The 13,197-nt window shown below is 39.7% G+C and overlaps 1 protein-coding gene across 1 annotated transcript; it reads right to left on the bottom strand.

Annotated features, from left to right (window-relative positions):
- Nucleotides 1–1,522: 1,522 nt before the first annotated feature.
- On the bottom strand, nucleotides 1,523–4,513 carry LOC130970274 (vacuolar protein sorting-associated protein 2 homolog 1-like). Its single transcript, XM_057896300.1, has 5 exons — nucleotides 4,251–4,513; nucleotides 3,680–3,810; nucleotides 2,462–2,566; nucleotides 1,990–2,250; nucleotides 1,523–1,904 (listed from the first exon to the last, which is right to left on the bottom strand). The coding sequence occupies exons 1-5, from the start codon at nucleotides 4,285–4,287 to the stop codon at nucleotides 1,767–1,769; spliced, it is 672 nt and encodes a 223-aa protein (XP_057752283.1). The 5' UTR covers nucleotides 4,288–4,513; the 3' UTR covers nucleotides 1,523–1,766.
- Between the last annotated feature and the right edge of the window lie 8,684 nt (nucleotides 4,514–13,197).

The raw sequence follows: 13,197 nt of genomic DNA, 5'->3' as shown, positions 1-13,197 counted from the left end.
GAGTGGAGGTTGAGAAAAGAGACACAAGTAACAGAGAATCAATTTGGATTTATGCCAGGAAGATCTACTACTGAAGCAATATACCTATTAAGAAGGATGATGGAGAGGTATCGTAGTAGTAAAAGGGACCTACATATGGTGTTTATTGATTTGGAAAAAGCGTATGATAGGGTACCAAGGGAGGTCTTATGGAAGGTTTTAGAAAAGAGGATAGTAAGGATCGCATATATTCGGGCAATTAAAGACATGTATGATGGGGCCACAACTAGTGTGAAGACTCAAGGTGGTGTGACGGAAGAATTTCCTATTGGTATAGGATTACACCAGGGATCATCCTTAAGCCCATACCTTTTCACATTAGTCCTGGAAGTACTCACAGAGCACATCCAAGAGCCTGTGCCATGGTGCATACTTTTTGCCGATGATATCGTCCTTATGGGAGAGTCAAGGGAAGACCTAAATAAGAAGTTGGAGTTATGGAGAGAAGCTTTAGAAGTGTATGGTCTGCGCATAAGCCGTAGCAAGACGGAATATATGGAATGTAAGTTCAGTCTGAGAAGGGAAAACCCCAATATAGAGGTGAAGATTGGAGAAAACATCCTAAAAAAAGTTAAAAGTTTTAAGTATCTTGGGTGCATCATACAGGATAATAGAGAGATTGAACAGGATGTAAATCATAGGATCCAAGCAGGTTGGTCAAAATGGCAGAGTGCATCTAGTTTTATATGCGACAAAAAAGTGCCTTTAAAACTTAAAGGTAAATTCTATTGCACCGCTATAAGACCGGCTATGCTGTATGGTACGGAGTGTTGGACGGCTAAAGGGGAGCACGAACATAAGCTGAGTGTGGCAGAGATGAAGATGTTGAGATGGATGAGTGGTCATACGCGATTGGATAAAATAAGGAATGAAGATATAAGGGAGAGAGTTGGAGTAGCACCCATTGTGGAAAAGATGGTTGAATCGCGTCTCAGGTGGTTTGGACATGTGAGAAGAAGACCGATAGAACATCCAGTCAGGAGGGTGGATGAGATGGAAGATGGACAAAGGGCGAAAGGCAGATGAAGACCTAAGAAGACTATCCATGAGGTGGTCAAACGAGATCTACATGTAAACGGTCTCTCTGTAGACATGATACATGACAGAGCACAATGGCGTCGTTTGATTCATGTAGCCGACCCCACTTAGTGGGACAAGGCTTTGTTGTTGTTGTTGTTGTATCTTATTTACAGTGTAAATGAGATACATAAAAATTTAATTTGTTTACAGTATAAACAAAATATGTAAGAAAAATGAAAAATGGTAAATATACTACAAATTACGTATATTTGTAAATAAAATATTTAAATTATTTACTTATAAAAAAATCCAGACAATATGTGCTATTTTGACATCAATAGATGGTGCTTTCATATATAACTTAAAATTGTGTGTTTCGGGTCAATATACAAATTTTTGACATTTCATCAAAGTTATTGAAAAACAAGTAAGCACCACCCAATCATTCACCCACAAAGATAAATTACAAATATTTTATTTCTAATTTATTTACTATTTTATACACTTCACGCAAATTGTTCAAAAGATTCATCTTTTTAACATATCAAAAGCGAAAAGGAGTTGTGTTAGAAAAATCAATCATTCTTTTTACAATCATAAGTAAAATCAATCATCCAACCCTGGTACAACTTACCAATCATACTACATGGTCCATATGAGCTTCACTTTCCATGGGAAAAAGTGGAATCCCTGTATGAGAGTGAAGACTACATTTTCCTTAAATTGTCCAACCTTGCCTGCAAATCACTATCTATTCCGCTATCATCATTTACCGCAGCTTCAGCTTGTGGTACCTTGCTCTGTGTAGCTGGGGCAGCAACAGCCGACGACGGTGCATTCACAAGCTGCAAATCAAAACAAAACTCATTATGCATGAATTTGGCCAGTTAGATACGTTGACTGGGAAACAAAGTAACTAAACTAAGGTACCTCTTGGTTCATGTCGATTCCAATCTCATCTAGAACCTGATTTACTAGCTCTTCTGTTTCTTCTTCTTCTTCGTCCCCTTCCAAGGCGTCATCTATTGCATCTGCCATCACCTCGGATGTCAATTCCATCTTCTCATTCTGTCTCTCAAATTCCATCATGATTTTCTGCAAGTTTGGCAAGTTCATCTGCCTATTCATCTGTCCCATGGCTTTTGTGACACCTTTCATTGCCTCACCCATTGCTTGTGTCGATTTCAATGTCTGAACAATTTTTATTTACAGAAGAACTAGCTTTTAGCACTCAAATAAGAAAAAATATTCATAAAATTTGAAAGATAAAATTACATAGCTTTGCCAGTAATCATATTTTAAAAAATGCAAAATGGCATAAACCTTAAGACAGAACTATATAACCTATAACGACCATATGTGCCAATAGCACAAAACATATAAAATAACCACAACAGCATACCTGGATTCTGAGTGATACACCTTGAAGCTGTGATTTTAGCTTATAAAACTTTTCAATCTGATGCCTCGTTCTGACAAGATCTTTTGCCATAACCCTAACAGCACCCTGGAACACATTGCATAAAATACAAAATTTTATATAAAATAAGAAACTACTGGTGAAATATATCAACCACTTTAATGGCTAAAACCTAAATCAAGCGTCAATACAAACAACAGAAAAACTTAATATAGCATTTTTTACCAAATCATGATTGTCATAAACATCTGACCTATTCATTCAAAATATATGGAAATCAAACTACATTTACAGTTGGCAACCTAGTTCACTATCTTACAAGGACTGTATTGGTTAATATGTAACATTTAAAAACATTCTAGTTTGCAATGCAATCAAATGGGACACACATGGGATCCAATTATGAGAAAGAAAAGTCTCGTCTTGTTTATATATGATTTCTTTAAAAGATTCGAAGTTATACAACTATATTTACTCTTGCAGCGGTAGAGAAGAGATCTCAAATTGATTTGACAACATAGTATGTAATGACAGAAATCCAATATCTTCCCCGAATCATATGGTATGCTGCTAATATTGTGATATACAAAGACTATCAAAAATGAAATATATGATAAATATGCTAAAAACAAGGGATTCAAATTCTGCATATATGTAAATTCATGTATACTAAACAGTAAACACTAACTAATTTGTGCACTACACGTAAGTCAGCTAGATTGCAAATTTCCAATCCTTCTGTAGAACTCAGAATCTCAACTTCTATAAGGGTAATTAACAGATCAACACGAAAACAAGTAAATAATTTCAAGCCAAGAGATTGCAAAACTGGAAATAAAAGGTTCTATCCCCAAAACTAATGTTAACACTGAATAATTATCCCCAAAACAAGTAAATAATTTCAGGCCAAGGACTAATCCGTCGTGGATATGAGCTCCATTTAAGGGTTTTCCGCTCGCCAATGGGTTGGTGCATATACAAGGCGGGATTCAAACCCCCGACACTTGCTCAAGCGGACTAGTGAATTAACCACTATACTAACCCAAGTTGGTTATCCCTGTTTATTACTAATGACAACATAATTGGAACAAAACACCCCTATTGAAGGAGAAGAATCATAAATCTACAATAAAAAGCAGCTAAAAACAGCATAATCACTTCATTGAAAGAGGCAAATAGTATAATGTGTATTCAACATACCATCTGGCCTTGTTTCGCGCTTTTCTTTATCTCTGCGATCAATTTCTTCTCTTGTGTTTGTAAGCCCTGCCTCTCTCGTTCTATTTCTCTAATTGATTTGTCCAGCATTCTCTTATTTTCCCGCAGAAGCTCTGAAATTAAACCACAACTTATGGTTATCTCTTATGTGCTAGAAATCAAATATGAACTATAGCAATAGCAACCAAATTGGTGGAGTTTAATTTTGATGCTTTGATTTTATATTGCAATCTAATCAAGCCAATTCTTTTCGACAATCATGAAAAATTGCAAGTTGCGGTGTGAATGGTAGTTACTTTTGCTAACGGTGGCTATACAATATTGAATATTATGTGAAACATCTTTGGACTTAATAAATCATGAATTAGCATAAAGAATGTAGAAAAAACTGTCACATAGATAAACCCTATCTAAATCAAGTATACAACTATCCTTACCCAATAGTTTCCTTGAATCTATTATTTTCATGTGAATATAAATGAAAACTAAGAAGTTCATTACATAATAACTGTAGAATTCAAATAAGACAAAACCGAATAGCGAATTTTCAAACCTGCGGGTGTTTTCCTGTGTCCGAAAAGAAAACTCATGGCGCTGGATCGGACGATCTTAGCAGAAATCGAATCGAATTGAAGATCTAAAGATGAGAGCAGATGAGAGCGGTAAAAGATGGTTCAACGTTGGGATTTTGGTGTGGATCGAAGTTTTAAGAGTTTTGATAATGGAGTTTGCTTAACGCGGTAACGTTGACATACAGATACCATCAAAGAACCATTCATCCCAGCTTTTCCCACACGTGGCGCACTCCGTTAGGGACCTCCATCCCACAATTCCATTTCTTATTTCTTCTGTTTTGCCATCTCAAGATTTCTTTTTTTTTTTTTTTTTCAAGAATAAATTTAGATTGAGTTTTAAAAAATATTTATTTATTATTTTTTTTAATTAGATAAATTATTTTATATTTGAATAAATTATTTTTAATATTTATTTTTTTAAAAGCAAGACGCTAGTAGCTTATAGAATTATTAAATAATTTAATTTTTTTAACAAAATATTTTTTAAAAAGATGTATTCAAATTTCTATAACATTTAGTAAAAATATTTTATTTTTTTTATAAAAAATACTATTCATATTCTAACTCACAATTAAATTTTGAAATAAAATGAGTAAGTCTAATCCACAAAAACAAAATCTAGAAGGCCTATTCTGTCAAGTTATTCGACTCAACTAGAATGCAGATCCCTCTGTGTTTGATTTAACTTGTGCAGTAATAGTATAATTGCATAACAATAATTTCCTATAAATTCACCCACTATTTAAAATGAGGGATACCAATAATTTCCTAAACATTGAAAAATAACTACCCACCACTATAGAAGGAGGAGTTTTAGAGTGATGATCAAGTCATCATTCTCTCCTATAAATACTCTAGCACAATCAAGTATTTCTTAATCCTAATTGACTAAAATTTTTCTAAAATTCTTGCTAACTTAAGCATCGGAGTTTCTTGGAAGTACCACCCCCCATTCAAACTTAAAGACCTCAAACGGCTTTACCTCACTAGGAAAGACATTGGAACCCTCATCAAAAGGAGTCTAGACCTCACATCTAGGCCCAAATCACACTAGTTTTAGATAATCCTAGAAACATTTGCGCCATTTCCAGGGATCTAGTTGTCAACACCAAACTATGATAGAAGATCATCCAGAAGACAGACGTATTGCATCCGATTAGAATCCCACAATGGGGAGCATCCAAACAATGATCAAGTACTCTTTATACCCCAACACTCTGAAAAGAGGAAGGGTACTACTGAGGACAAAGGAAAAAGTGACTTAGGAGGACGAAGGTTAAGTTCTCTGATCCACATTCCCAGAAGATTAAGAAACAGAGAAGTAACGAAGACCATGGAATTGGTCCATGGTCATCAAGGTAATTTGGAATAATTGGAGATCGAGTTAGAGTGACAACATGAGTCTGAACGACAGCTACAGAAGGAGCTATGAAGTAGTAAAGAGCTTGAAGAAAAATCAAAGAGATTGGAGTCCAGCCTTCGGAAAAAGAAAAATCTCGAGCAAGCTAAGATGCGACCCCTTTAGGAAATAAGGACCCATTCTCGGAAGACATCATATGGGCTAGAGTACTAAGGAGTTTTAAGAGGCCAAACATGGATCTCTATGATGGCACTTCGGACCCATGACATCATCTAAGCAATTTTAGAAGTCACATGTATTTAGCGGATGCGTCTGATGCAACGAGGTGCAAGGCATTAACATGGAGGAAACTGCCCAATTAAAAAAAAAAGCCTACAACAGGACAAGGCAATCAATATTAGCCCTGAGACGAGAAAAAGGAACAGAAGACAAAAAAAGAATACAGCTCATAAAGGCCTCGAATGCATCACTCTTATACTCCGTTGTGAGTTTTCTTGGTCGATGTCTATAAGAAAAATATGTCACATTGAGAATATACCACCTCCAAGACTAATTCGAAGCAAGAAAAGGGGAAATCGCTCAAAATACTACGAATACCATAAAAATTATGACCATTCTATAAATAAGTGCTATGATTTGAAGATAGAAAAATTGGCCAGAGAGAGGCGATTGGATAAATATTGTAAGGTCCCACATCGGTTGGGGAGGAGAACGAAGCATGCCTTATAAGGGTGTGGATACATCTCCCTAGCATGACGCGTTTTGACGAGTGAGTGTGGGGGGTTTCGGCTAGCATCCCTATCGTTAAAGGCAAAACCGTGAGGCCTTGTGTGCCAAAGCAGACAATATCGTACTAGCGGGTGGTCTGGGCTGTTACAGATGGTATCAGAGCCAGAACCTGGATCGATGTGCCAGCGAGGGCGCTGGGCTCCCTTTGGGGGGTGGATTGTAAGGCCCACATCGATTGGGGAGGGGAACGAAGCATGCCTTATAAGGGTGTGGATACCTCTCCCTAGCATGACGCGTTTTGATGAGTGAGTGTGGGGGCTTCGGCTAGCATCCCTATCGTCAAAGGCAAAACCGTGAGGCCTTGTGTGCCAAAGCGGACAATATCGTGCTAGCGGATGGTCTGAGCTGTTACAGATGGTATCAGAGCCAGAACCCGGATCGATGTGCCAGCGAGGGCGCTGGGCTCCCTTAGGGGGGTGGATTGTAAGGTCCCACATCGGTTGGGGAGGGGTGGTGCGCGAAATTGTGAACAATACTTTTCACAACTCTCATAATCCCCAGTAATGAACCCCAAAAACTTGGTGTTCAATACCATGGCATAAACACAACTTCGCACAACTAACCAGCAAGTGCACTGGGTCGTCCAAGTAATAAACCTTACGCGAGTAAGGGTCGATCCCACGGAGATTGTTGGTATGAAGCAAGCTATGGTCGTCTTGTAAATCTTAGTCAGGCAAACTCAAATGGATGTGGTGATATACGAATAAAACATAAAGATAAAGATAGAGATACTTATGTAATTCATTGGTGGGAATTTCAGATAAGCGCATGAAGGTGCTGTGTCCCTTCCGTCTCTCTGCTTTCCTACTGTCTTCATCCAATCCTTCTTACTCCTTTCCATGGCAAGCTTATGCAAGGGTTTCACCGTTGTCAGTGGCTACCTCCCATCCTCTCAGTGGAAATATTCAACGCACCCTGTCACGGCACGGCTATCCATCTGTCGGTTCTCGATCAGGCCGGAATAGAATCCAGTGATTCTTTTGCGTCTGTCACTAACGCCCCGCCTTCAGGAGTTTGAAGCACGTCACAGTCATTCAATCATTGAATCCTACTCAGAATACCACAGACAAGGTTAGACCTTCCGGATTCTCTTGAATGCCGCCATCAGTTCTAGCCTATACCACGAAGACTCTGATCTCACGGAATGGCTGGCTCGGTTGTCAGGCGAGCACTCGGTTGTCAGGCGATCAACCATGCATCGTGTATTAGGAATCCAAGAGATATTCACCCAATCTAAGGTAGAACGGAGGTGGTTGTCAGGCACACGTTCATAGGTGAGAATGATGATGAGTGTCACGGATCATCACATTCATCAAGTTGAAGAACAAGTGATATCTTAGAACAAGAACAAGCGGAATTGAATAGAAGAACAATAGTAATTGCATTAATACTCGAGGTACAGCAGAGCTCCACACCTTAATCTATGGTGTGTAGAAACTCCACCGTTGAAAATACATAAGAACAAGGTCTAGGCATGGCCGTATGGCCAGCCTCCCAATGATCTAAGATAGCCTAAGAACAAAGATAGCTACCCAGCTCCCTTAATACAATAGTAAAAGGTCCTACTTATAGAGAACTAGTAGCCTAAGGTTTACAGAGATGAGTAAATGACATAAAAATCCACTTCCGGGCCCACTTGGTGTGTGCTTGGGCTGAGCAATGAATCATTTTCGTGTAGAGACTCTTCTTGGAGTTAAACGCCAGCTTTTGTGCCAGTTTGGGCGTTTAACTCCCATTTTGGTGCCAGTTCCGGCGTTTAACGCTGGAAATTCTGAAGGTGACTTTGAACGCCGGTTTGGGCCATCAAATCTTGGGCAAAGTATGGACTATCATATATTGCTGGAAAGCCCAGGATGTCTACTTTCCAACGCCGTTGAGAGCGCGCCAATTGGGCTTCTGTAGCTCCAGAAAATCCACTTCGAGTGCAGGGAGGTCAGAATCCAATAGCATCTGCAGTCCTTTTCAGTCTCTGAATCAGATTTTTGCTCAGGTCCCTCAATTTCAGCCAGAAAATACCTGAAATCACAGAAAAACACACAAACTCATAGTAAAGTCCAGAAAAGTGAATTTTAACTAAAAACTAATAAAAATATACTAAAAACTAAACCAAATATACTAAAAACATACTAAAAACAATGCCAAAAAGCATACAAATTATCCGCTCATCACAACACCAAACTTAAATTGTTGCTTGTCCTCAAGCAACTGAAAATCAAATAAGATAAAAAGAAGAGAATATGCAATGAATTCCAAAAACATCTATGAAGATCAGTATTAATTAGATGATCGGGGATTTTAGCTTTTTGCCTCTGAACAGTTTTGGCATCTCACTCTATCCTTTGAAACTCAGAATGATTGGCTTCTTTAGGAACTCAGAATCCAGATAGTGTTATTGATTCTCCTAGCTAAGTATAATGATTCTTGAACACAGCTACTTATTGAGTCTTGGCTGTGGCCCAAAGCACTCTGTCTTCCAGTATTACCACCGGATACATACATGCCACAGACACATAATTGGGTGAACCTTTTCAGATTGTGACTCAGCTTTGCTAGAGTCCCCAATTAGAGGTGTCCAGGGTTCTTAAGCACACTCTTTTTGCCTTGGATCACAACTTTATTTCTTTCTTTTTCTTTTCTTTTTCTTTCTCTCTTTTTTTTCTTTTTTTTTTTCGTCTTTCTCTTTCTCTTTTTTTTTTGTATTCACTGCTTTTTCTTGCTTCAAGAATCATTTTTATGATTTTTCAGATCCTCAGTAACATGTCTCCTTTTTCATCATTCTTTCAAGAGCCAACATTCATGAATCACAAATTCAAAAGATATATGCACTGTTTAAGCATGCATTCAGAAAACAAAAGTGTTGCCACCACATCAAAATAATTAAACTGTTATAAAATTCAAAATTCATGCAATTCTTTTTCTTTTTCAATTAAGAACATTTTTTTTATTCAAGAAAGGTGATGGATTCATAGGACATTCATAACTTTAAGGCATAGACACTTAAGACATTAATGATCATAAGACACAAACATGGATAAACATAAGCATGAAAATTCGAAAAACAAGAAAATAAAGAACAAGGAGATTAAAGAACGGGTCCACCTTAGTGATGGCGGCTTGTTCTTCCTCTTGAAGATCTTATGGAGTGCTTGAGCTCCTCAATGTCTCTTCCTTGTCTTTGTTGCTCCTCTCTCATGATTCTTTGATCTTCTCTAATTTCATGGAGGAGGATGGAATGTTCTTGGTGCTCCACCCTTAGTTGTCCCATGTTGGAATTCAATTCTCCTAGGGAGGTGTTCAGTTGCCCCCAATAGTCTTGTAGAGGAAAGTGCATCCCTTGAGGCATCTCAGGGATCTCATGATGAGAGGGGTCTCTTGTTTGCTCCATCCTTTTCTTAGTGATGGGCTTATCCTCATCAATGGGGGTGTCTTCTTCTATGTCAACTCCAACTGAATAACAGAGGTGACAAATGAGGTGAGGAAAGGCTAACCTTGCCAAGGTGGAGGACTTGTCCGCCACCTTATAGAGTTCTTGGGCTATAACCTCATGAACTTCCACTTCTTCTCCAATCATGATGCTATGAATCATGATGGACCGGTCTAGAGTAACTTCGGACCGGTTGCTAGTGGGAATGATTGAGCGTTGGATAAACTCCAACCATCCTCTAGCCACGGGCTTGAGGTCATGCCTTCTTAGTTGAATCGGCTTCCCTCTTGAATGTCTCTTCCATTGGGCGCCCTCTTCACAAATGTCAGTGAGGACTTGGTCCAACCTTTGATCAAAGTTGACCCTTCTAGTGTAAGGATGTTCATCTCCTTGCATCATAGGCAAGTTGAATGCCAACCTTACATTTTCCGGACTAAAATCCAAGTATTTTCCCCGAACCATAGTAAGCCAATTCTTTGGATCCGGGTTCACACTTTGATCATGGTTCTTGGTGATCCATGCATTGGCATAGAACTCTTGAACCATTAAGATTCTGACTTGTTGAATGGGGTTGGTAAGAACTTCCCAACCTCTTCTTCGGATCTCATGTCGGATCTCCGGATATTCACTCTTTTTGAGTGAAAAAGGGACCTCGGGGATTACCTTCTTCAAGGCCACAACTTCATAGAAGTGGTCTTGATGCACCCTTGAGATGAATCTCTCCATCTTCCATGACTCGGAGGTGGAAGCTTTTGCCTTCCCTTTCCTCTTTCTAGAGGTTTCTCCGGCCTTGGATGCCATAAATGGTTATGGAAAAACAAAAAGCACTGCTTTTACCACACCAAACTTAAAAGGTTTGCTCGTCCTCGAGCAAAAGAAGAAAGAAGAGAGTAGAAGAAGAAGAAATGAGGAAGAAGAGAATGGCTTTGTGTTCGGCCAAAGAGGGGGAGAAGTGGTGTTTAGGGTGTGTGAAAATGAAGGAGTGAAGAGGGGTTTATATAGGTGTGAGGGGAAGGGTCATGGTTCGGCTATGGGAGGGTGAGTTTGGGAGGGGAAGTGGTTTGAATTTGAAGGTGAGGTAGGTGGGGTTTTATGAAGGATGGATGTGAGTGGTGAAGAGAAAGATGGGATTTGATAGGTGAAGGGTTTTTGGGGAAGAGGTGTTGAGGTGATTGGTGAAGAAGAGAGAGAGTGGTGGGGTAGGTGGGGATCCTGTGGGGTCCACAGATCCTAAGGTGTCAAGGAAAAGTCATCCCTGCACCAAATGGCATGCAAAATTGCGTTTTTAGCCAATTCTGGCGTTAAACACCGGGCTGGTGCCCATTTCTGGCGTTTAACGCCAGGTTCTTGCCCTTTCCTGGCGTTTAACGCCAGTCTGGTGCCCCTTTCTGGCGTTAAACGCCCAGAATGGTGCCAGACTGGGCGTTAAACGCCCATCTGCTAGCCTTACTGGCGTTTAAACGCCAGTAGGTTCTTCCTCCAGGGTGTGCTATTTTTCTTCCTGTTTTTCATTCTGTTTTTTCTTTTTCAATTGATTTTGTGACTTCCCATGATCATCAACCTACAGAAAACATAAAATAACAAAGAAAAATATGACATTGGGTTGCCTCCCAACAAGCGCTTCTTTAATGTCAGTAGCTTGACAGAGGGCTCTCATGGAGCCTCACATTTTCTCAGAGCAATGTTGGAACCTCCCAACACCAAACTTAGAGTTTGAATGTGGGGGTTCAACACCAAACTTAGAGTTTGGTTGTGGCCTCCCAACACCAAACTTAGAGTTTGACTGTGGGGGCTCTGTTTGACTCTGATTTGAGAGAAGCTCTTCATGCTTCCTCTCCATGGTGACAGAGGGATATCCTTGAGCCTTAAACACAAAGGATTCTTCATTCACTTGAATGATCAGTTCACCTCCATCAACATCAATCACAGCCTTTGCTGTGGCTAGGAAGGGTCTGCCAAGGATGATAGATTCATCCATGCACTTCCCAGTCTCTAGGACTATGAAATCAGCAGGGATGTAATGGTCTTCAATCTTTACCAGAACATCCTCTACAAGTCCATAAGCTTGTTTTCTTGAATTGTCTGCCATCTCTAGTGAGATTCTTGCAGCTTGTACTTCAAAGATCCCTAGCTTCTCCATTACAGAGAGAGGCATGAGGTTTACACTTGACCCTAAGTCACACAGAGCCTTCTTGAAGGTCAATGTGCCTATGGTACAAGGTATGGAGAACTTCCCAGGGTCCTGCCTCTTTTGAGGTAATTTCTGCCTAGACAAGTCATCCAATTCTTTGGTGAGCAAAGGAGGTTCGTTCTCCCAAGTCTCATTTCCAAATAACTTGTCATTTAGCTTCATGATTGCTCCAAGGTATTTAGCAACTTGCTCTTCAGTGACATACTCATCCTCTTCAGAGGAGGAATACTCATCAGAGCTCATGAAAGGCAGAAGTAAGTCCAATGGAATCTCTATGGTCTCATTTTGAGCCTCAGATTCCCATGGTTCCTCATTAGGGAACTCATTGGAGGCTAGTGCACGCCCATTGAGGTCTTCCTCAGTGGCGTTCACTTCCTCTCCTTCCTCTCCAAATTCGGCCATGTTGATGGCCTTGCACTCTCCTTTTGGATTTTCTTCTGTATTGCTTGGAAGAGTACTAGGAGGGAGTTCAGTAATTTTCTTGCTCAGCTGTCCCACTTGTGCCTCCAAATTCCTAATGGAGGACCTTGTTTCAGTCATGAAACTTTGAGTGGTTTTGATTAGATCAGAGACCATGGTTGCTAAGTCAGAGTGGTTCTGCTTAGAATTCTCTGTCTGTTGCTGAGAAGATGATGGAAAAGGCTTGCCATTGCTAAACCTGTTTCTTCCACCATTATTGTTGTTGAAACCTTGTTGAGGTCTCTGTTGATCCTTCCATGAAAGATTTGGATAATTCCTCCATGAAGGATTATAGGTGTTTCCATAGGGTTCTCCCATGTAATTCACCTCTTCCATTGAAGGGTTCTCAGGATCATAAGCTTCTTCTTCAGATGAAGCATCCTTAGTACTGCTTGGTGCATTTTGCATTCCAGACAGACTTTGAGAAATCAAATTGACTTGTTGAGTCAATATCTTGTTCTGAGCCAGAATGGCATTCAGAGTATCAATCTCAAGAACTCCTTTCTTCTGATTAGTCCCATTGTTCACAGGATTCCTTTCAGAAGTGTACATGAATTGGTTATTTGCAACCATTTCAATTAGTTCTTGAGCTTTGGTAGGCGTCTTCTTCAGATGAAGAGATCCTCCAGCAGAGTTATCCAAAGACATCTTGGATAGTTCAGAGAGACCATCATAGAAAATACCTATGATGCTCCATTCAGA

The sequence above is a fragment of the Arachis stenosperma genome, chromosome 3 (genome assembly GCF_014773155.1).
Source record: "Arachis stenosperma cultivar V10309 chromosome 3, arast.V10309.gnm1.PFL2, whole genome shotgun sequence".
Lineage (NCBI taxonomy): Eukaryota > Viridiplantae > Streptophyta > Magnoliopsida > Fabales > Fabaceae > Arachis > Arachis stenosperma.
The sequence above is the reverse complement of the archived record's forward strand: the minus strand, read 5'-3'. Positions and strand labels throughout refer to the sequence as shown.